This window comes from Gordionus sp. m RMFG-2023, chromosome 1 (assembly GCF_954871325.1).
Source record: "Gordionus sp. m RMFG-2023 chromosome 1, tfGorSpeb1-WG-v2, whole genome shotgun sequence".
Classification (NCBI taxonomy): Eukaryota; Metazoa; Nematomorpha; class Gordioida; order Chordodea; family Parachordodidae; genus Gordionus; species Gordionus sp. m RMFG-2023.
In genome coordinates this window covers 54,672,646-54,698,482 of record NC_088775.1, presented here as the reverse complement: position 1 = coordinate 54,698,482, position 25,837 = coordinate 54,672,646, and the positions used below count along the sequence as shown (strand labels likewise).

Sequence of the window (25,837 nt, the reverse complement as noted above, 5' to 3'; positions counted from 1 at the left end):
AAGTCAATCAAATAAAATAAACTATACCTAAAATATCAGAATTAGTAGTCAAATACGATTTCGAAATCAGCGCAATAAGACTGTCTATCAAGCAATCATCGTAGACGTCGACATTTCCTTCACTCGCGTGTTCGCTATTATACTCCTCCCTACTATCTAAGGCTCTTACAGTGGGCTCATTATCTATATCACCATCACGTTCTTCTCGATATCCCCGAGGACTTCCTTTGAAAAGAGCTTTATCAGTAGCCGAAGAAGGGCAAACGAATGAATTGGAAGAAAGGTAAAGCAGGTTACAAAGTTTAAAGTAATCGGCGAGCAAATTAGTCGGGACCGGTTGCAAGTGACTTTTTGGAACTATGCCGCGTTGACCGTCACTTATTTTTTCGACCGATAAGAATTGGGTATTCAAATTGCTGTTGCCGCTTAGACCAAACAAAAAATCCCCAGCCGAAATCTCCATATTTCGGTGAGGAAGCCGTTCGGGAACGGGAGTGGGAATATTATCGAATTTTACAACGTAAATGGGAAGCAGATTATTTCTATTCGTGTCTGATTGATATGGATCATTAATAGTTTGAGCGATTGAGCTCGACATATCTGGAGGTTTCTGAACCGTAGTGGCATTCGCTTTAGAAAGTGATGTGTCTTGGGTGATAGGGGTGTTCAATTCTTGGTCTCGAGAGGCGATGTCATTTTGAACGATAGGCGATTCAGAGGGACAAGAATCAGCGCTGGTGAGACTGATTTGATGATTCCAAATAGGAATTCCTAAGTTAGGTAAGGAGGGCTTAACGTTGTTAATGGTTGTACTTACTGGAGCAACGATGAGGGGTTGAGAAGAAGAGGCCTGGGATATGGGTGGTGGCTGTAAAGTAGTATTCGAATTAAAACGAATACTTTGTTTGGTGTTTAAAGTATGAATCGCTTTTTCGTATTCCAAGTCCAATTTTTTGAGCTTTTCATCCGTCGTGTTCATATCCTTATTGGATTAAAATAAAATAATAATTTTGAGAAAATTTCATTAAAAAAATGTAAAAAATATATCATAATTATTTTCTATTTTTAATTTGAGGGAATTTTTTTATCAAAAAGAGGGTGCGTTTTATTAATCGATTACATTATTTTAAAGTGTTTTTGATATGTAATAATGGCTAATATTAAAAAACAATTAGGGTAATAATATGATTACAAAAAAAAGGGTTCAGTTATCATTTATATATTAGCCTTGCAGCTGAAAGGATAAAGTTATTAGCCGGATCATAAAAAGCTAAGTTAATAGTTATTTTCAGAGACCTGTAAGGCCCGTTCGTAAATTTTTTTAAAAAAATAATCCGGACGGGCTGTAAATTTAACAACGAATATTTTAAATCGCCTATTAGCTATAAAAATTAAAGTAATATATTTTTAAAAAATTCGAGCCAGGTCGAAAATTTTTTTTTTAAAATCGGGGCTAGACCTGAAAATATAAAATGCGAGCCGGGCCGAAAAATTTATTTTAAAAAAATCCGGCCGGTTGTGCAAATAGTACCTCTGCAGGTCACTGGTTATTTTACATAATACCATATTGCAAAATTTTTAATTCGCATTTTCGCATAAGCCAATATTACTGATTTAACAAATATGTTCATTTTCGCTCACTTTCATCTAATTGGCGAATAATTTACTTAATTAAATTCTCAGAGCAATCAATTTGTTTTTATTTTTTTTATGGATGGGTTCTATGAATATTTAGAACATCATTGGTTGGTTGATCATAAAAGAATTTAACTTAGGGCAAGCAGAGTGCAATGATTATAATATTGCATTTATAAAGAAATGTAAAATATAAAAAAAACGTTAATCAAAACATCCCAGGATTTGGATTCTTGATCGCTATCAGCAGCCTCGCTTAGATGGGAGGATTGGCCACTAAATTCTGATAAGTTTATTTCGTCTATACATAAAGGGTCATGCTCCATCGCTTATTTGAAATGTGTTAGTTGTTACAATGGTTCAATCGTAGTAAACGGATAATTTACGCCTATTTAATATAATTAGATAAAATACAATTGATATCATTTATTTATTGCTATTAAAATATAATCTCATAAGAATGTGATATTATAGCGTCAATGGAGTGGGGCACAAATTTAGAGCCTCCTCCCTCAAGATTAGATTTTTGGAAATGAATTTTCTTTTTAATGGTACTTTTAGATTTTTTCTAATTTTTTCTAAGTGAGCCCCCTACCTCTGTTGAAAAATCTAACGATGTCACGGATGGGGTAACTCTCCTCTTAGCTTAGTCTAACCGCTTAATTAAGATCAACATAGCCAATAAAAATATAAAATAATATCAAAATAATAAAGTATATAAGAAAGATTATATTACAAAATTTAATATAGAAGATGGTTGAGCGGGAAGAACGCTTGCCTTTAAATCGTTAAGTCATGGGTTCGAATCCCGTTACATACAAAAAATTTTCTTAAAATTTAACATTAGAGAGATATAGTCTCCATCGATTTATTTAACATTAAGAAGATAGGAAAGTTGATGAGAAAAATAAAAATTAACATTAAGGATATACGAAAACGTTCATTTCTTGATTACGGTGATTATGTATATAGATAAATATTACCAAAAATGTTTCTTTTTAAAATAAAATCAATTCATTTTATTTAAATCGATTTTTATCGATTAATTTACTTATTTTTTTATTATTTTTATTTTATATATACTAAAAAAATATAAAAATTGGTTCTTTTTTTAATTTTCCTTTTATCCTTCATTTTTATTTATCCAAAAATATAGGAACGATGATAATTAAACATTATTAATCGGATAAGCGAGAACAAGAATAAGATCTTATTTATTCGATAAAATAACTATATTTGCGTAAAAATTTAATATAATACTTAATAAATTCCAAAACTAATTATCAGTTCATTAATTATGTCAGGGAAATATAATAAGCTTATCTTAATTATCCCTATTGCTCCAGCCTTTATATATTATATTTTATTTATTAAAAATTTGTTCCTCATTTTTATTTGGAATTGTGGCCGAAACGCAGGGAACAGGATAGGAAAAATTTTAATTTTTTTTTAAACCTTGTATTTTTAAAAAATTTAAGTTTATCATATTTTGATGAGAAAAATTGGCAAGGAAACCAGTGATCATGATCCTGGTCCACTAATCTATACATTCAATAAATTGATTTCGATAATGTTTTATCGAGTTTAAAGCTAAGCATTATATAACTTCTTAAATATTTTATTATTTATTTTTCTTCTTTCCAATCGTCAAAAAAAGAAACGCAATATAAGTGGTTTGCAATCTTTTTGTATAATTTTTCTTTCTTTATTTTTTTCCAATATTTTCCACATAATTTATAGGGGAAAAGAAAGCTATCTATGGCTAAGTAATTATCTCGATAAAAAAAAAATTTGGCAAATAGTTGTGGTTAATGCGATGAAATTTTTTTTTAAGAGATAATATCGATTTTTCAGTTTTATATTTATTCATTGAAAAAAAAACTATAGTAGCCCTGTAGAGTAATGTCAAAAAAAAAAGTCTGATGTTAAAGTAATAGATGCATATGAAAGTAAAATTAACAGAAGTTTATATTTTGGTAAGTAACTTTAGCTAATACCTAGGTAGATTTTTTTAAAACGTAACACCAAATTAACTAGTTAATTTTTAAACTTTTGATTATAATTTCCACATTTTTGTTTAACCATTTTAAATTGGCATTATAATTTTGTATACTGATTTTATAGAGCTCTATAATTGTAATATGTATATATAAGTCAATTTATAACAGGGATGTGAACCCGAACCCGGACCCCCTCTGGACCCTCGTATTTTGGCGAACCCGAACCCGGCTCTTTTTAAAAGTGGAGGGTCCAAGGGTTCTAGGTGTCATAAAAAATTTTAAAAACAAAAATATTTTTTTAAAAAATAATTTAAATTTTATTAACTTTTTTTGTGAAATCATTTATTTTATCTTCGCGTATTTCTTTAAAATTTCTTCCTGAACTTCCATTTTATTTAGAGATTGATATCATAATTTTCCAGTGTATAATATTTTATTATGTAAATTTATTAATAAGCTATGTTATAGAAATACGTTGATTATTTTGAAAGTGAATTATTTTTTAGTACAAGTAATAATATTTTAATATAAATGATAATGCACAACACGTTGGTTCTCAATTTGTATGATGCTAGAACGATTATTAAGTTTGAAAGATTTCTGTAATGATTTTATTATAGGAGCATGTGAAGTCATTTTGTCGGGAGATGATTGGTGCCAAATAAAGGACCTTAATAGTGTATTAGTTCCTTTAAAAATAACAATATTAAGATAATAGAACAATTATGTTTATTTGATTTTAAGGCATATGGATTGATTAGATGCCGATTAGATTTAGAAAAATTTACAGTCCTTTTTATACGATATATTAGAAAACATGAAAATTCGAGAGCAACAATATTTGCAAAATAGTGTTGTATACGCTTCTATATATTTACCCTCGATATCAAGTTTTATTGAGTATTTAGCAAAAACAAATGGCTAAAGACCATCTAAAGGATTTATGGCATAAGCAAAAGTCCTTTATTTACAATATATTGAAGGCTACGACAATACTATTGGTTGTAGTGATAATAATAATAATGATAGTAACATTGATGATCTTGAAATTTTACTTTTAGATAGAGAAAAAAAAATCAAATTATCATCAGATAGAAATAAGGATCAAAAAATGCCAAAGTTCTCAGAAGTTAAGAGAATAAATAAGGATATAAATATTTTAAAATTCTAGGAAGAAATTTCTTCAATATATCCAGAATTATAAATCTTATCTAGAATCTTCATGTATGTACCGGCGACCAAGTACAATAATTTTATAAGATAACTATCTATTTTAGGTAAGGATAGAACGTGAATTTTCATCTTTGAAATATATATTGTCTACTTTATGTGGAAATCTCAAGGATGATATTTTAGAAGATATTGTTCACATCCCTGATTTATAATTAATGTTCATATAATATTAGATTATTGATAAAGGTTAGTCATTTGGGCTAAAATTTTTCCGTGAAAGACAGTGAATATTGAATAATACAATAAGATATTAGACGAAAACATTTTCTTATTTAATTTATAAGCTACCTCAATATCTTAACCCTAGGATTAGGCCACATCTCCTTTATCTAATTTTGATAAAATCAAACAAAACCCTTGAATTCACCCAGGACTTAGCCTATAACTAGTTAGTTCCGTTAAAATTAAGCAAAACATTTATTGTTTAACCAGGGGTTCGAACCGAACCTGAAGAAGAAAACCCGGGTTTTGGGGGAAAAAATTTGAACCCGAATCGAACCTGAACCCCGTTTATAAAACTTTCAAAACCCCGAAACGAATCTGGCAACCGGGTTCAGTGTATTGTTTAAATTAATATATGAAATTTGTATAATTGTAAATACAAATATTAATAATTTACAATATTTCCAAATTTCCAATTAAGTGAAGTGTTAATAAATTTTAAACAACTTAATTCATTTACTCCATTTTTAAATTTTTTAAAATTTATTCTCAAAGATTCCTATTGGATTTTTAATAAATTTTAAACAATTAAATTCATTTACGCCATTTATTTTTAATTTTTAACTTATTCTCAAAGATTATTAATTAGAGGAAAATGAAAGTGAACAAGTCAAAGTACAAATTATATTGGATATTGTTAATTTAAAGAAATATGTCTAAATAAAAATTTTTAAATCTAGACATGACTATGCTCTGTATTTTTAACTATATTTTGCCTATAAATAAAATAAAAAATTTATTTTTTATACCAAATTTATGTCTAGTTTTCAATTATGATTTAAATATAGATTATTTGTCTTATCAATTAAAAAATTCTTAAACCCGAGCTAAACCCGGAACCAAACCCGGGTTCAAAAATATTTCCCTGAACCAAACCGAACCCGGGCAAAAATTTTGCCGGGTTCGCATCCCTGAATGTAACCCAATAACTAATTTATTGTACTCAGGCATTAGTCCGTATAGTTTAATCAGGCAAAATATTTATATTTATTGATATATTTTCTATTGGCCTTTACCGAATTGGGTCAAAATTTATTCATTTATAAAACACAGTAGGATTTTGCTATAAATAAAGTGAAACATCAAAATATATTTTTTTACGTGGTCCTCCTGAATCAGAGGTTTACCAATATCAAGTATAGGACTGATATTGATAATCTTTATCGATCACACTTAATTTTTCTAATTTTTTATTATTTTGAATCCCCTTTTTCTTAATGGGATAACAAAAGTAATATGTTTAGAGGTATATACGACTTTACCTTTTAAAGTCCGATTCGATTTTGCCGATAATTTGATATTGACCGATCATCAGTATCCAATTTTATTAAAAACATTATAAGAAAATTATATAAAATAATAAAAAATATATAAATGTACTAATAAAGTAAATGAGCTATTCTATTTTTAAAAGAATGATTACCATGCATTTTTATTAATTTATACCATATAATAATTAGTGTTGTTAAACGGCTCGTTTATAGCCGATTTTTAAAAGCGACTAACTCAATATTTTAGCCAGTAAAATATTGCCTAAGCCTCGAGAAATAATAACATATATAAATAGAATGATATCAAACTGATTCTCTTAAAAAGACCAGTCCATTCAATTATTCCTATTAAGTTAATAATTTAATAAGGCCGGTAAAGGTTTATAAGCAACTATTGGAAATTAATATATTTATTTAATAAATATACTTGAATATAAATAAAACAAAATTAATATATAATTTAAAACTAAACTGAATTTTTATTCTTAAACCTATGGCCAAAGCGTGCTTAAATTTAAAAACTTTAGATTAAAAAAGTATGTATGGGGCCAATACTTAGCCTAAGTATCGTTTAAAAGTGAGGTATCAGTACACTTATGATAAAAATAAACTTACTGAAATTTATGATAAGTTCCATGATTTAGCACCTTAGAAAAAAGGAATATTTAAGAAAGATCAAAATTCATTGTTTAAAAAAGACAATATTTGAAATTTCAAGTAATCTAATTAATATTGAGTCCATAAATATCCAAAAAAAATGCGTAGATACTTTACAAAATGTAAATATGAGTTAAAATATCTTGTGTAGTTGTAGTAATAGCACAATCTACAATAAATATTTAATACCTGTATATATAAAATTATCATTTTTTTATTTAATGTTTTACTTTTATTCCGAAATGGATATAAATAGGTAAGCATTGTATTTTTATAGCAACTGAAACTGATACTATAAGTTTAGTATTTCCACCAAAGACGAATAACGATAAAACCACCTGAACATTGAGATGTACAATCCCGCCATATCAATTCCGATATACCCTAGTATATGGGAGGAAATGTTCATATTGAAAAGATGGGAGCTGTTCGAACGTAAGCTAAAGAATATATTTATGATCTGACTATGTTTGAATCGGAAAATATTAATTTGGTTGCCAAAAAGTTTTAAGGACTTATGTTTTGCTAAAATTAAAACGATATGCGTTAAAAATTTTAAACCGCAGTGCACGATATTCGTCTCTAGACTTGAATTTATTCAATTGAGGCTAAATTATGAAACAATAACTGGATAGCAAGTAAGTTTCCATTAATGGCCAGATCGTGCAAATATACCGACTATATTGACGAAAGTCTCCAATGATCAATTGGTTGTATAGGCAATACCAAATCTTTGATTTAAAGGAAAAGTTCTCTTCAGGCCTGGGTAAAGATAACCCTAATTTATTCAATTATATTTTATATCTAGTTATTGCGATAGAAATACCTAAGAAGGAAATGGTTAACAAAGTGATAAATAAAGTAAGTCAAAATATGACCGAAAAAAACTGCAGAATAATAACTTCCAGAAAAATGTTAAAAACTATAAGAAATACAATTATGAGAATAAAAGATTACTAACAAATGCCAAAGTACGACAATGATCACCAGAGTTTTACATCGGGAGGGTTAAATATATTTTTTAAAATAAAGGGCCAGTAGACGGGAAGTGAATTTGAAATATTTTTCGGGTGAAATGAACAGACCGAGTCTAAATTTATTAAAAACTATTCATTTTTTATTTTATAATATTGCATATTTTATAAGTTTATGTAAAAATATATTATAATAAAATAAATAGAGCAAAACCAACCAATAGCATTGGGAGGGCAGGCGTGTTAGTTAAATTTTTTAGATAAATGGGCGGGTAATTTTTTTAAACCATAAGCGAGCTTTCAGATAAAAAAAAAACTTTCTCATTACAATGAGCACCCTCTTGAATCATCTGTTTGCAATAAACTAGACATATGTCTTGAGCGGTGATGCCAGAGATTTACATTTGGGTTAATGGGAGGATGACTTGAAAAATTTAATCGAGCGAGGCTTCAAGTCAAAATATTATTAGTAAAAAGTGTCTCCCCATGGACAGGGTGGCTGGACAAATGATCAGAGAGAATATTTGATGCAGTTGCAATGTATCAATTCCCTGAACGTTGGAAAAGGAGAGCTTAGACTTCTATTTTAATATATAACATTCTGAGAGAAGAGGAGAAAATTAATATAGTATTTCAGCTAATCATATTGGTCTATGTACGAAACTGTAATTTGTTAGGGCGGTACCGATATTAAATTTAGGATCGGCATCGATAATTCGTTATCAAAAAACATCGAACTGATCGATTTTTTTGCTTATTTTATGATTTTATAAATTTCATAGTAAATGAATGAATGTTCATTTATTGTAATGTTTAAAAAATAGTCACAAATTTTATATTATTTTTTGTTATATTATCTGCAACAAGAAAAATATCATAAAATATCTAACAAGTCACATTTAGCTAGTGTTGTTAAAAGTCTCAATTTAACCAATTTTAAAAACGGTTAATTCAAGATTTTGTCCAAAAGTAAATACTAAGGCTTATTGATTGTCAGAATTGTTTAGAACTCTATTGGCTAAATTTCGAGACTTAAGTAATAATATATTGGCTAAATTTTAATTTCGTTCTTTTTAAAAATTGGCTAAATAGAGCTATTTAACAACTTTATAAACCCATAAACATTGCAAATATTTTAAATGAGATTATTAACTTTCGGAGAATTGAAAAAAACAAATTACACTTAATCAATCGCGAAAGTTAGTTGATTTTTTTATAAAATAGGAAATATTGATATTTTATGACATTGGTTCAAACATAGATGGTAAATAAAAATTAATATGAATATCGGATGGGTATCGGCTTTTTAGTAATATCGGATGGGTAAATTTGTGGATCGGCACAGCCCTATAATTTGTAATTAGCAAACATATTGTAATATCTATATAAACTATTTCTATCTTTTACATTTAAAATTTACAAATCATAGTTTATTATTTATGTTAAATTTTTATTATTATATTTCGTATGATTTTCGCAAAATATTATTACTTAAACCTAGAAATTTGGATAATAGAAATCTAAACCTCTCTGTAATCTGTGGGCAAAATCAATGCGAGGGTAATTTATTTTTGGCCAAAATCTAAACGTTTATAAAAATTTGCTAAATCGAGCCGTTTAACAGCACTAGCTAAATGTGACTCGTTATATATTTTAATTTTCTTGTCAGATAATATAACAAAAAATAGTATAATTTTTAATTATTTTTTTAAACATTACAACAAATAAATTTTATTTTATTTCCTTATTAATTTATTATTAAGACATTATTTATTTCTTCGGTGTTGATCCAATTTGATATTTAATATCGGCACATTAAAAAAAATCGAAAGTTAATAACTTTCAAAAATTTTATGAAATCATATTTAATTTTAGAAATTTTCTAGAATTATGCGTTAGGCATGTTTTTATTTTTATATTTAAAATAGCTTATTTATCTATTTTAATTAAATTGGATTGGAATTTTAATTTTTGATGTTTTGGATATAGCCTTATATAAATCATATAAATGAGGAGTAAATAAGTTTTAAAACTTTACTATATTAATTTATTTAGAAGATATATATTATATAGAACTCATTGTTCTCATATATAGATATTGTATATTAGTATATAGAACATTTGATTTTAATAAGGGCTGTGCCGATCCAAAAAATTTTCTCCTATCGGATATTAGTAAAAAATCGATCCGATAATAATATTGATTTTTATTTACCATTTATCTTTGAACTAATGTCATAAAAATTCAATATTTTCTATTCAAAAAACAAACCCACTTTCAGGAATTTTATATCCTTTAAAGGTTTATCATCTCATTTAAAATATGTGTAATTGGCAGAATAGTGTTATTAAATAGCTCGATTTTTAAAAACAGCTAAATTAAGATTTTTACGAGAATTTTATTACACAAGCCTTATAATAATAAATGTCCAAACCTTTCTGTCAGCAAAATCTCAAGCTAGATTTTTGATTAAATCTTGAGTTAGCTGTTTAAAAACATTAGTTTAATATATCTCGTTAGATATTTTAAAATCATTTTCTTAGGTAATGATATATGACGTTAGACCACTTGCTAAACAACCAAAATTTATTCAAATTCAATAAGACCCATTTTTTGTAATATCGATGAAGTCACGTGGTCGAGTCGTAATTCCATGACAAATCGACCAATGATTCGGCCGACCATCTCAAAAATGAATGAAACTTTGCATGTTAGTTATTTATGTTGTAAATGTTAAGAAAATCAAAATTTTAGAGTGCTAGCTCAACCAGATCCAAAGATATACGCCTTCAAAGTCGAAAGTCGCGAAGTGCGTGATTTTGCGTGATTTCTTTAAATCGTGTTTTTTTAAAAAATACTTACGATAGAGTTACAATTTATATATCATTCTATAGCCCTTAAAATTTTACGTTGGAAAATATTAAAAAACATTAAAAAATTTCAAGTGTTTTCTTATTTCCGGTAAAAATAAAAAATTAACATTGTTAGGAAGGGATAATTTTTGGGTGTTAATATTCGCTAAAAATGTTTATTACCTTTATATTAAACGATTTAATAAAAAATCTAGAGAGCCATTTTTGTTTTTTAATTTTATTTAAATTTTTATTGTTTTTATAAATAAAAAAATGTAATATAGATGGCGTTATATTAAAATATATTTATAATATATAATTTTTAATAAAATATGAATAGTATTGTGATTAAAATTAAAAAAATCAATCGAGTATAACCAAGAATGATGTCCTGGGGCGATATGTAAGCAGGCAGCCCATACAGATATTATTTGATTGACGCTATATTGTAAAATAAACATATTTTAAAATTTTATTCAAACTATTATAAATTTGCGCTTATCAATAGAAATTCATAAAGTTATAATTTGTAGATATATACTTTCATTTTTGTGGATCTACTATCGTTATTATTTGAAATTAAAGATTTTATCAAATTATTTTATTTTTTTTATTCTTTTCTTTCTATTACATTTTTTAATCGATAAATAGAAAATTTAATTATCAATCAATGATTGAAAAAAACATAAGGTCTAAAATAATAATCTTTTTAACTTTAAATCTTTTTTTTAATTTGGCATTAAAAATTGTAATAATGAAGTTGCTTTGTACCAATCCTTTTTTTTAGAGGGCCACAAATCTATTTCAAAAAATCTACATAAGGTAAGTTTATTTAGATTCACTAACATGACGTTATTGCAGTACATTTATACCAGACTAAAATGATAAAGTTTTTGACCAATCAATTCAACAAAAAGCCAAGCAAAATATATTACTGCTCCGACGGATCAGCTGCGCAATATAAAAACAGAAAAAATTTTATAAATCTGTGTTATCGTGAATCAGATTTTGGTGTAGCAGCTGAATGGAATTTTTCAGCTACATCCCATGGAAAAGGTCCATGTGACAGCTTGCGGAACATTAAAAAGATTAGCAGCAAGTTCAAGCCTTCAGCGCATCAGTTCTGGCCACATTTTAACGCCAATTGATTTATATCAATTTGCAAAACAAAACATGCCATCAGCAAATTTTACGTATATAACAAAAGAACAATACAATTTGTAAGAGATTAAACTTCAGAAAGATTCAGTTTAGCACGTCCCATTCCACCTTTGAGTTTAAGTAAGCTTGAATCAAAAATATATTCATGTGCAGAGGACTTTCAAATTAACAGTATCTCAAATGCTGATAATTTGCCTTTTGCCGATAATTTGTTTTTTGCCGATATTAAAGGATTCGTAACATGTGCTTATGACGATTTTTGGTGGTTAGCCACAGCACTAAAAAAGAATGAAATTACGGAGGAGATATATATATCCTTTTTACATCTCCATGGACCATCACCATCCTTCTTTTACCCCACAATTGAGGAAAAGATATGGTTACCCATTAATCAAATAACGATAGTAGATCCTACTACAGTGACAGGACGTACCTACAAATTATCATCTCAAGAAATTCTATTAATAAGAACAAAATGGGATAAGATTAAAACAAGAGGTATTTTTTTTTGTAATTGTTTGTGTATAAAATTTTAAAATATGTTTATTTTACAATATAGCATCCAAATAAAATAATATCTGTATAAGCTGCCTGCTTACATATCGCCCCAGGACATCATGCTAGGTTATACTCAATTGATTTTTCAATTTTAATCACAATACTATTCATATTTTTATTAAAAATTGTATATTATAAAAATATTTTACTATAACGCCATCTATATTACATTTTTTTATTTATTAAAAATAATAAAAATTCAAATTAAATTAAAAAAAACAAAATTGGCTATCGAGATTTTTTATTAAATAGTTTAATATAAAGGTAATAAACATTTTTAGAGAATATTATCACCCAAAAAAAATCCCTTCCTAACAATGTTAATTTTTTATTTTTACCGGATATAAGAAAACACTTGAAATTTTTTAATTTTTTTTTATATTTTCCAACGTAAAATTTTAAGGGCTATAGAATGATATATAAATTGTAACTCTATCTTAAGTATTTTTTAAAAAAACACGATTTAAAGAAATCACGCAAAATCACGCACTTCGCGATTTTCGACTTTGAAGGCGTATATCTTTGGATCTGGTTGAGGTAGCACTCTAAAATATTGATTTTATTAACATTTACAACATAAATAACTAACATGCAAAGTTTCATTCATTTTTGAGATGGTCGGCCTAAAATCTCGTTTTTTTGGTCGATTTGACGTGGAATCACCCATATATCATGTTCACTGGAACCACCAAGTTGGCTTAAGAAAAAAAACAAGCCCCTTGCTGGATTTGAAACCAGAACCATTGAATTGTGATATACATACTGAAACGACTACGCCATATATGCTTCTCAAAATCATCAACTTTTTTCTTATATAAGGAGAAAATAGCACTATCTAATATTTTAATAAAACACATAAATAATCAATAACGTTACACTCTGCATCATTAACCCATTTTCTTATTGCAGATATAACAAAAAATTTTAATTTATAGCTACTCTATCTTTTAAATTAATTCAATTTTTTTAAATGTATTTAGTTCCTTTTATGAATTTAATATTATTATAAAATCATTTATAAAATAATAGATATTACTGAAATATAAAATTAAAATATTAATTGTAATTTAATGACCGACCAGTGATTCGGGCGACCTTCTCAAAGATGAATAAAACTTGTCATGTTAGTTATTTATGTTGTAATGTTAATAATATCCAAATCTTAGAGAGCTCAACCAGATCCAAGGATATACGCCTTCAAAGTCGAATCGCTTTTTTAAAAAATAGATAGAGTTACAAATAATATATTATTTTATAGCCCTTAAATTTTTACATAGAAATTAAAAAATCTAGGTGAGGTAAAATAAAAAAATTAACATTGTTAGGAAGAGATATTTTTGGGTGTTAATATTCTCTAAAAATGTTTATAACCTTTATATTAAACTATTTAATAAAAAATCTCGATAGCCATTTTTGTTTTTTTAATTTTATTAAAATTTTTATTATTTTTATAAATAAAAAAAGATAATATAGATGGCGTTATATTAAAAATTTTATAATATAATATATTTAATAAAAATATGTATTTTATTGGTATTAAAATTTTAAAAATCGTTTGAGTATAATCAATATGATGTCCTGAGGCAATAAGTAAGGAAGCAGCCCACATGGATATGGTTATTAGAGCGCTAAATTTTAAAATAAACATATTTTAAAATTTTATAAAAAAATTACTTCTTGTTTTAATCTTCTATTTTGCGCTCATTAATAGAATTTCCTGAGGCGACAATTTGTAGATATGTCGATGTCAGGGTTGCCATGTCTCCCCCCATCAGTGGGAGTCTCCCACAATTTTTTAGTTTACCCACATACATCTCACTCCCACAAATAGAAATCTCCCACAAAAAGCTCCCACAATTTTTTTTTTTAGCATTTTAATGTTTTTATTATATAAATAATAATTTTGAGATACAATATTTGATTATTTTTATATTTTTAAAAAAAATTTTAAATATTTATTCGAAAAATATGTCTAGTTCTTTTATTTTATTTTTCCGCTCTAAAATGTATTTTTCATAAAATTCTCCAATTTTCCACTCGACATTTTCAAAATTTTTGTGTTAGAAAGAATAGAAGTTAGAACAATATGTATAATTATTATAAATATATTTTAAATTACTTAATATATTTTATATCGTTATCTAGAATTGCAGTGCTCCACTCGACATTTTCAAAATTTTTGTGTTAGAAGAATAGAACTTTTAGAAGTGGATATTATTCTAATCTCTAATTCTTTTAAATAAAGTTAGAGGATGAATAATATTGATTAAATAATATTTTTCACTACTTACTTTTATACTATTCCATAAAGTATATGTCAAGCAAAAGATTATAAATATAATTGATATATTATTCAACAATAGCTCAGTTATAACAAACGACAATCTACCAAATATTATACCTGCCATCGAGAGAATTTTAAAATTTTACGAACCCTTAAAGAAATTCTTCTTAAATAAAGATTTTAAAAGCTGTCCTAAAATTTTGAAAAATTTTTTCGAGGATGAAATGTCAGAAGCATATTTGGGATTAGTTTCACATGTAGGAAATCTACTTCATGTAGTTAATATTCAGTTGCAATCAGAAGATTCTTTATTGATAAAGATTCACAAAATCATGCTACAGCTCTGTTCATCTCTACAGTTAAAAATAGATAATAAATTTTATGGCGCTATTGCTAAAAATATTATATTAAAATGTTCAAATAATACTCTAATTAATACATTTTTAAATGAAGCAAATATTTTTATTAAGACAATTTTAGAATATTTACAATCAAAATTTGATTTTAATAACTCTATTTACAAATGTTTAAATATTATGACCTTGGAACAGAAACCATCATTTGATGGTTTTTGTAATTTAATAAATATATTAAAATTACCGATAGACATTGAAGCCTTGTTTGAAGAGATTGTAATTTTTTCCATTTTTTATGATTCGCCAGAATACTTAAAGTTAGATGGTCTAAAAGCAGAGGAGAAATGGGTGGAATTTTTTTGTAATAACGATAAATCCCCATGCTTGGAAAAAATTTGCGAGTATGTTTTCTCCTTACCTCATTCTAATGCCTCATCGGAGCGCATTTTTAGCCTGATGAGGACTGCCTGGAGAAAGGAGAGAAATCGAATTGCTTTAACAACATTAGAGGCCAAGTTAATGGTTAAACAAAATTATAAAATGTCATGCCAGGAATTTTATAAATATCTTAATAACGACGGTAAACGTTTAGTTCCATTATTAAAATCTCAAATAAAATATAATTAACTATAACTATTTGACTTTCTATATTTTATAAAATCTTATTTATACATTTGCATAAAATCAAATAAATTTATTTTTTACATTGTAAAATTAATATTTTGAATATTTTGGCAAATAATAAAAATAAAGAAGCATTACAATCTCCTCAAACATGACATCATATTAAATCTTATTAATAATTATCCGATAATAGTAATAATATTCTTACTTTGGTATTTCTGCAGCATAATTTAGTGAACCTTTATTAAATTATATTCTTCTGATTGCAACTGCATATTAACAGCATATAGTAGATTTCCTTTATGTAAAATTTCTAAATATACTTCTGCCATTTATTTTTGAAAATTTTTTCCAAAATATTAGGACAGCTTTTATAATTTATTTATTTTTTAAAGGTTTGTAAAATTTTAAAATTTTACGATGGCGCGTATTAGGAGGAACCTGTCAACCAACATTATGCTGAATCAATTCTGTAAATACACTGAGGAATTATCAGATCAGAAAGCTGCCATGCAATTCATTGGTAATGTCAAATCTGCCATATTTACCATTATATATGGTTAGCTATGTCTTTGGATATTTCATATCTGGAGAAAAATTTTTTAATAGTTTTATTGAAATGACATTAATTTTGTTGAAATAGGGGAGGATCAAGGGAAATGTTTTGATATTCTGTTAGAATTGCATATGTTTGCACATCTTTCAAATCGTCAAGAATTGACCTTCTGGATTTATATCCTAAAACATTGATGATAGCCTTGCTCATTTGTGTTCTACAAAGTATACTTTTCATTTATATTAGTCGTTAAATATTATGGGGAAAGATTCTACCAACATTGTGATGTTAAGTAGCTCTCTGAATGTTATACTGCATGATAGGTATTTACCATTTCCACAACTGTAGTTGCATCTGTATTATTTCTTATTTTTGAAGAATATTTTTGTTTTGCAATAGATGTTGATGGACTGCCCTGTACTGATTTATGCTTTGAAGATTTTTGATGCCTCAAAATATCATATTCCCTTCCCCCATTGTATTAACTAAATACTGTAGAACAACTTACCCGCACTGATTATATATTTTTTACATTGTAAATTTAAAATTGTTGGTTTTTTTATAAAATCTTATTTATACATTAATATAAAATATACTTTTTTACATTGTAAAATTACAATTTTTTAATAAAATTTTATCTTGTTTACATTCTTTTGTATTTAAAAAAGTTCGTTGGTTATTATTTTTAAACAAAATTAATATATTATAATAAATCTATTTTAATAATAAAGATAGTATTTAAGAAATTTTGTGTCGTACTATAATTACCTATTTTGAAAAATAGTTGCGTATTTTATTTTGGAAAATAGTTACCTATTTTATTTTGAAAAATAGTTGGCTATTTTATTTTGAAAAATAGTTGACTATTTTATTTTGAAAAATAGTTGGCTATTTTATTTTGAAAAATAATTACCTATTTTATTTTGGAAAATAGATTCGATTTTATATTTATAAAAAATAATAAGCGGATAACTAAGTCAATTCTAAATCCCGGCCCCGTAAAATTATTTTTTTAGCAATTTTCATATTTCTCCCACAATTTTTATATCCCACAAAATACCGAATTTCTCCCACAATTTGAAAATTTTGACCTGGCAACCCTGGTCGATGTTATTATTTGATTAATGGGCAACCATATCTTTTCCTTAATTGTAGGGTAAAATAAGGATGGTGATGGTCCATGGGGATGTAAAAAGGAACTATATATCTCCTCAGTAATTCATTTTTAGTACTGTGGCTAATCACCAAAAATTGTATAAATACATGTTACGAATCCTATTGGCTAAAGACAAATTATCGGCATTTGAGCTAATGTTTTGAAAGTCCTTTGTATATGAATATATTTTAAGTTTACTTAAATTCAAAGGAAATACAGCATGTATTTTTAAATCTATTTTAAATTGTATTATGTATAATTTACTGATGGCATGTTTTGTTTTGCAAATGATACAAATCAACTGGTGTTAAAATGTGTCTAAAACTGGCGCACTAAGCTTGAACAACTAATCTTTTTAATGTTCTGTCAATGCCGTCATATGGACCTTTATTATGGGATGTATCTCAAAAGGCCATTCAGCTGCTTCACCAAAATCGGATTCATGATAACACAGATTTATAAATTTTTTCCTGTTTTTATTGTGCAGCTAATCCATCAGAGCGGCAATATATTTTACCTGGCTTTTTGCTGAATTGATTGGTCAAAAAAATAACGATAGTAGATCCATAACAGTGTAAGGATATATCTACAAATAATGGCCTCAGGAATTTTTATTAATAAGCGCAAAATGGAATACGATAAAAATAAGAGATGTGTTTATAATAGTTTGAATATGATATTTTAAAATATGTTTATTTTACAATATAGTGTCCTAATAATCATCTTATCTCTATGGGCTGACTGCTTACATATCACACCAGGACATCATATTGGTTATACTCAATTGATTTTTTAATTTTAATAACAATACAATTCATATTATTAAAAATATTATATTATAAAAAAACTAATATAACGCCATCTATATTATCTTTTTTTATTCATATTATTAAAAAAATTAAACAAAAATGGCTATCGAGATTTTTTATTAAATAGTTTAATATAAAGTTAATAAACATTTTTAGAGAATATAAACACCCAAAAAAAATCCCTTCCTAAAAATGTTAATTTTTTATTTTGCCATAAATAAGAAAACAATTGCAATTTTTTAATATTTTTTGATATTTTCCAATGTAAAATTTTAAGGGCTATAAAATGATATAATATATATAACTCTATCTTAAGTATTTTTAAAAAAAAACAAGATTTAATGAAATCATGCATTGCACGATTTTTGACTTTGAAGGTGTATATCTTTGGATCAGGTAAGTTAGCACTCTAAAATTTTGAATTTACTAAAATATACTTAATAGATAATTATCATGCCAAGTTTCATTCATTTTAAAGATGGTCATCCAAAAATCTCGTTTTTTTTGGTCGATTTGACATGGAATGACCCATATATAAAATTAAAGGTGTTAATTATATATTTATATACTATCATGATATAACCAAAAACAATAAAAATATCAAATCAGTTTTTTGAAAATATAGGCCTTATCTGATATTTTTAAAAAACGTGAAATATTGGTCCAAATCCAATATTGACGATCAGCATAGCCTAGCAATATAGGTATGGAACACAATTGATTTATAAAATGGTTGTTATATAAATAGATAGCAATAGATAAGATATATTAAAGCCTTAATTGGTAGGAAAAAAATTATATACATATTAAAAATGTGATGGCCACAAAATTTTTTAAAAAAAATGTATCAAGCCTGGGCAGAATTTTTGTAAAATTTAATTGAGCTGGGTCTGACAATTCCTAAATTAAAACGGGCCAGGCCAGGCAAATTTCAAAAGCTGGGCCAGGAAACATGTGCAAAAGTAACAGGCCAGGCTTAGCAGACCTATATGATAGATTACAAAATTCTATAAACTAATATCATTAACATTTTAACCTGTAAATTAAAAACAATCTACACTTAAAATCTAATATAAAAGTAAAAAATTTTGATGTTGCATATTTTAATATAGACAACAGCAACAATGTATTGAGGAAGCACCTCATTACTTGTTATTATTGGAGAAAATTTTTTGGGATCAATTTAATTGGTATATACCCTTTGAAAACCAAAGGTATTTTTACTATAGCCATTTGTTGTGATTTAATATAACAATCTATCCACACATAGATGATAGATCTTCTTTTAAAAAATGTAGGTCAAATGTTAATAATGGCAACCCATAAAAATGTTGAAAAAAAATTTATGTTAATAATTAATTTTTAAATGATACTAAAATAAAAAAAACATAATCAAATTTATAATCATGATGTAATCAAATCATTACTTTGAACGAACATGTTTTTTGGCTTGTCTGATTGTCAAATAAATATTTATTGCAACTAGGCAAAAATAAATCAAAATTTATTCTCCGGAGATTTGTAAATTTATGAATAAATATATAAAATTTATAAGAAGAATGAAATAAATTATAACAAATTAATAAGAAAACTGCAAAATATTTGATAGCATGATTGACACAAAACTGACAATTATGACTAGTGTTGTTAAACAGCTCGTTTTGAGCCGATTTTTAAAAACGGCTAACTCAATATTTCATCCAGAAAAATATTACGCAAGCCTGAAGATTTTACTCACAAAAGGAACAAAGGTCTAGACATATATTAACGAAATCTCGAGACTCAGATAATATTTTTCTGGCTAAAATATTGAGTTAGCCGTTTTAAAAAATTGGCTCATAATGAGCCATTTAAGAACATTAATTATGACTGTAGACATGTACTCTACCTAAGGATTAGTTTCAATTGCTATATTATACATATTTAAAACGCAAGTGTGCATAGAATAACGTTTTTACACAAGATAGGAGATTAATTTTAACATTTAAAAATATTATCTTTCTTTAAATATAAGAAATTGGTTAAGAGATTATATCAAAAAATATGCTTGAAACATATAGGTAATATATTTTTATAATTTATATAAAATATAATAAATTACATTTATACACAATAATACAAAAAAATGGATATTCCGAACAAGTAGAAGAAATTTCTTTATAGAAAGTTAGTAGAGATAGTTAATATTCCTCTATTATATAGAATTAGTTACAAAATATTAGGTAAAATGTCACTTTACATATAATTGATAGTTATAGAATGTATTACACTTAAAATTTAATAAACTTTACTAATCAATGTTTTTGATAATAAATATAAGCAACAATTTGCATTCAATTCTTTCATCTATTTATAAAAAAATGATATTAAATTTAATCATCATATTATTCATCTCACAATGGATGCACCTTATTAGATATTGACGCTACTCAAATATAGAAATATTTATTTCAATTACATTCTTTAAAAGATATTTTCTGCTGTCCTTATCAATATTTTATGGTCTTCTGTTAAATATTTAATTCACTATTGGTAAATGTTATTGGATTGTCATACGATATATAAAATTAGATATATTGTACTACGACTCATAATATTCCAATGTTTGTGCATTAATCATATTAATTTAATTTATAATTTAATTTTATCAATAATTTGAAAATTATATTTTACATTTATTAAGATAAATAAATTAAAGTTACACACTTTATAAAAAATTATTGTATATTATTTATTTAGTAATTTTATGGATCTATTAATAGTAATTATGGGATCGGTTCTAAATCGCTAAACGAAAAATCGCTAAACGAAAAATCGCTAAAAAATGGGATGTTCCCAATTTTGTTACCAGTGAAAATCCCAAAGATGTCTACTAGTGTTTTATTTAAAAAATGAAGATTCAAACCGTAGCAGAAAACATAAATAATTTACTTAAGCTTAGGAAATTAGATATTAAAGTATGTATAATTTATAGATATGAAAATTTTATTTACATTTAAATTTTTTTACTTGTAAACCAATTCAAAATAAAACTTAATTGTAATTATATATTATTATATTTTAGATGTTTCACCTTTAAATATTTGAGATACATCTATTTAATTTATAGTTATTTAATATGATTTATAATTTTTAACTTGGATTTGAGAGGGTCAAGGATTCTCCATGAGATTAAGAAGATATTTGAGATACATCTATTTAATTTATAGTTAATTCATATGATTTATAATTTTTAACTTGGATATGAGAGGGTCAAGGATTCTCCATGAGATTGAGAAAATATTTGAGATACATCTATTTAATTTATAATTAATTAATATGATTTATAATTTTTAACTTGGACTTGAGAGGGTCAAGGATTCTCCATGAGATTGAGGAGATATTTGAGATACATCTATTTAATTTATAGTTAATTAATATTATTTATAATTTTTAACTTGGATTTGATAGGGTCAAGGATTCTCCATGAGATTGAGAAGATATTTGAGATACATCTATTTAATTTATAGTTAATTAATATTATTTATAATTTTTAACTTGGATTTGATAGGGTCAAGGATTCTCCATGAGATTAAGAAGATATTTGAGATACATCTATTAATTTATAGTTAATTAATATTATATATAATTTTTAACTTGGATTTGAGAGGGTCAAGGATTATCCATGAGATTGAGAAGATATTTGAGATACATCTATTTAATTTATAGTTAATTAATATTATTTATAATTTTTAACTTGGATTTGAGAGGATCAAGGATTATCCATGAGATTGAGAAGATATTTGAGATTAATTTATAGTTAATTAATATTATTTATATTTTTTAACTTGGATTTGAGAGGGTCAAGGATTCTCCATGAGATTGAGAAGATATTTGAGATACATCTATTTAATTTATAGTTAATTAATATGATTTATAATTTTTAACTTGGATTTGACAGGGTCAAGGATTCTCCATGAGATTGAGAAGATATTTGAGATACATCTATTTAATTTATAGTTAATTAATATTATTTATAATTTTTAACTTGGATTTGATAGGGTCAAGGATTCTCCATGAGATTGAGAAGATATTTGAGATACATCTATTTAATTTATAGTTAATTAATATTATTTATAATTTTTAACTTGGATTTGAGAGGGCCAAGTATTCTCCATGAGATTGAGAAGATGTTTGATTACATCTATATGATTTTGAGTTTATTAGACACTTGTAAACCAATTCAAAGTAAAACTTAATTGTAATTATATATCATTATATTTTAGATGTTTCACCTTTATCATCAAACATTATCTTAGAACAACTGAGATCAAATTTTCAAGGTAAAAATATTTTATTACATAATTATAAAATAATAAACTCAAAATCATTTAGATGTATCTCAAATATCTTCTCAATCTCATGGAGAATCCTTGACCCTCTCAAATCCAAGTTAAAAATTATAAATCTTAAATAAATATTATAATTTTAGGTACTATAACCATTATCTAAACACAAATTTTAAAATAGGTTATACTCAAAGTCATTCAGCTTACACATCCCCTCTTTGCTCATATATCTCCCCATATATTCCTGATTTTCAAAGTAACATTTTTATAACAAATCAATTTAATCTATAAAATATAGATGCTCCCAACATATCAAATGATTTCTATACATCTCCTCTTAATTCAGAAATAGAAAGTAATAATTCTTAATGAAAATATATATCACTATATATATAGGCAATTATTTTTTAGAAAATATGGATAATTATGGATTTGCAGAATCTCTAATAGATTTTAATGAAAATATACATATTTTTGGTAAATTTCTATATAAACATCTAAAAATTTTCTTATATTTTAGAGGAACCAACATTTATCGATAGCCAAAAGGGCAAATCATTGCTCTTTTTTTTAAATTTTCTTTACCGTTATAACGGTACATACAGGAATACAATTAACTACCGTTGTCTAAAAGCTGATTGTAAAGTGACGTGTATATATATTCAAGGATACACAATATCCACATGAACATCAAAATCATGCTATACTTTTTCACAAATTAAAAACTTTGCAAACAGTAAAAGCAACGGTACAACAAAATCCTTTAGATACAAGGATCAATATCTATCTAAAGGCATTAAACCAACAATGCTCTGAAGATCCAGATATAATCAATTATCCAGGAGCCTTACCACCTTTTATTTCCGTTAAAAATACGATTAACCGTATTTTAAAACAAACCAGGTTAAATATTCCCATTAGCAATGACACAATTGTATTGACCACTGAATTGATAACAACATTCAGTGGTGATAGCTTCTTAATAAAAAACAATAATAACAAACTTATTGTATTTGGGTCTGTCATGTTCGTCAGTTTATCTTCCTATACAAAATTCATTTATATGGATGGGACTTTTTACACATGTCCACGTTTTTTAGCCAATTATATACTATACATATGTATAATCAAACGATGATCCCTACCATATATGCACTTCTTCCAGATAAAAGGAAGGAGTCATATATTGAGCTATTTCAAATAATCGTGGAATATGGGACATTGAATGGTATCCAGTTTTCACCAGACATGGCACAAACCGACTATGAAGCAGGAGCGATATCTGTTCTACAATTTGTATTTCCCAATATTTTAGTAAAGGGTAAAGTTTAAATTATATACAGTTGTATAATTTATTTTTAGACTGCTTCTTCCACTTTACGCAGGCCATTTGGCGTAAAGTTCAGCATTTAGGTGTAGTCAAGCAGTATAAAGAAGAGACTGCTGTATACACTATTGTTCGAAGGATGAGTGTATTACCTTTATGCAAGAGAGAGGACATTCAAGTGGTCCGTGATTCTTGTGTAGATCTAGCAGCCAATGACCCGTTAATATTAAGTTTCTTAATATATATGGATACTACCTGGATAAATTCTGATGCAATCTTTCCTCATCAAATTTGGACCAGGTAATTATTTCATTTTTATTAATTCCTCACAATTCATATAAAAGTTTATAATATTTTTAACATTTAATACATTGTTTGGTGTTAAGTATAAGATTCAAGGTCCTCGCAAATCATCTCGAAGGATATCACCATTCCCTCAAGCGAATGGCAAAAAATGCTCATCCGGACATATATTCATTAATTCGCGTTTTAAAAGATAACCAACGCCTGACAGAATTTAAAGTTATACAAATCAAAAACGGGGAAATAGTTACGGAGAAAAATAAAAAATATGTGATATTTAATAAAAAAATTGTAAACTTAACAGCATTATATGATATTACTTCTAATTTATTTTTTTTTATTGATAAAGTGTCTGATTTAATAAAATCATATTAAATATATATTATTAAATTTAAAATAGTTGTAGATATATTGTTAATAAAAAATTTAATATAAAATTGATAAAAAAGACCAATATACTTGGTGTTTCGATTGAAATGATACTTTATTTTACTTATTCATAACTTAGTAAATTTTTTGTTTATATGACAAGATTTTCACTGGATGTAGATTTCTATCATAAATCTATATACAGCGTCTACATGAGCGGGAGGGGTAGGAACAGTTTGCATCCTATTTTTTGAGGGGGTGGGTGGTAAGCTGCTTTAATGGGGGTAGGATAAAAAATTTTTGGGGTTATCTATTAAATCTTGAGATGAAATAAGACAAAATTTATTGCTGTAAAAATTAATACTATTATTATGGAATTATTATAATACAATTCATCGACCAAATCTATATATTGCAAACAATCATACACATTGTTTTCCAAATAAACTATCCATTTAAATGTAATTTAAGGTTTAGATATTTCAGCAAGCTCATAATGCCATAATAATTAATTCATTGTAAATAATGGGAGTTTTAATTGAATTTATTATCTAAAAAATAAATTCTTTATATTCACAAAATATCGATAGATGGTAGTAGAGATAGATTAATTTAAGTTATCCTTTATAAATTCTTTGAAAAGAATATCAAGTATCAATAAATTAAATAGGTAAAAATAATAATAAAAAGACACCGCCGCCAGGAGGCGGTAATTTTTTAGAAGGTTAGGCAAAGGTTTTTGAAGGGGGTTTGCCTCCAATGAAAATCCTGACATGTAGACACTGTCTATATACCCCCTCCCCCTAAAAAAAATTCGCAAATAAAAGAATACTCCCTCTATAACTTCTCAACTATCATCTCGCTAAATATTATTAATATAAAAAGGTTACTTTTTAAAACATGAGGTAGATGTAATTCATCGCATATTATATGTTTAGGATCAAGTTATAATTTAAATTAAAATATAACTTGATCCTAAATATATATAATATTGATGAATTACATCTACCTCACATAAAGGTATTGGTATTTTATATTTGGATTCTGGTCTGTATTTTTATGAACTGCCTTAAGAATAATTATCCGAATATGATTGTTACCTCTCATGCCCTATTGATAATTTTCTTTGTCATTATACCTATTTTAGTTGGGGGTTTTGGT

At 26.3% G+C, this 25,837-nt stretch overlaps 2 protein-coding genes across 6 annotated transcripts in view; one reads left to right on the top strand and one right to left on the bottom strand.

The window, feature by feature from the left end:
• The window catches only part of LOC135922583 (uncharacterized), an 84,725-nt gene extending 64,818 nt beyond the window's left edge, over positions 1 to 19,907 (bottom strand). For all 5 annotated transcript variants that reach the window (XM_065456985.1, XM_065456982.1, XM_065456986.1 and 2 more), the window contains exons 1-3: positions 19,777 to 19,907; positions 1,839 to 2,023; positions 28 to 982 (exon numbers count right to left, since the gene is read on the bottom strand). In XM_065456985.1, coding sequence (XP_065313057.1) covers positions 28 to 982; positions 1,839 to 1,961 — 1,078 coding nt within the window. In that variant the 5' untranslated portion in view covers positions 1,962 to 2,023; positions 19,777 to 19,907. The remainder of the gene's footprint in view (positions 1 to 27; positions 983 to 1,838; positions 2,024 to 19,776) is intronic.
• Positions 11,727 to 25,542, top strand: LOC135927537 (uncharacterized). The gene is made up of 13 exons (XM_065463583.1): positions 11,727 to 11,901; positions 12,160 to 12,504; positions 22,615 to 22,671; positions 22,724 to 22,780; positions 22,859 to 22,933; positions 22,976 to 23,032; positions 23,074 to 23,154; positions 23,198 to 23,329; positions 23,415 to 23,703; positions 23,778 to 23,998; positions 24,040 to 24,304; positions 24,391 to 24,553; positions 25,504 to 25,542. Exons 1-13 carry the CDS (start codon positions 11,727 to 11,729, stop codon positions 25,540 to 25,542), a joined length of 1,956 nt encoding a protein of 651 aa, XP_065319655.1.
• The last annotated feature ends 295 nt before the right edge of the window (positions 25,543 to 25,837 follow it).

Coding starts and splice junctions, on each gene's coding strand:
- LOC135927537 (XM_065463583.1), top strand. CDS start 11,727: ATGATAAAGTTTTTGACCAATCAATTCAACAAAAAGCCAAGCAAAATA. Junction 12,505..22,614: donor GGATAAGATTAAAACAAGAG/GTATTTTTTTTT, acceptor ATTATATTTTAG/ATGTTTCACCTTTATCATCA. Junction 22,934..22,975: donor ATATATTCCTGATTTTCAAA/GTAACATTTTTA, acceptor TATAAAATATAG/ATGCTCCCAACATATCAAAT.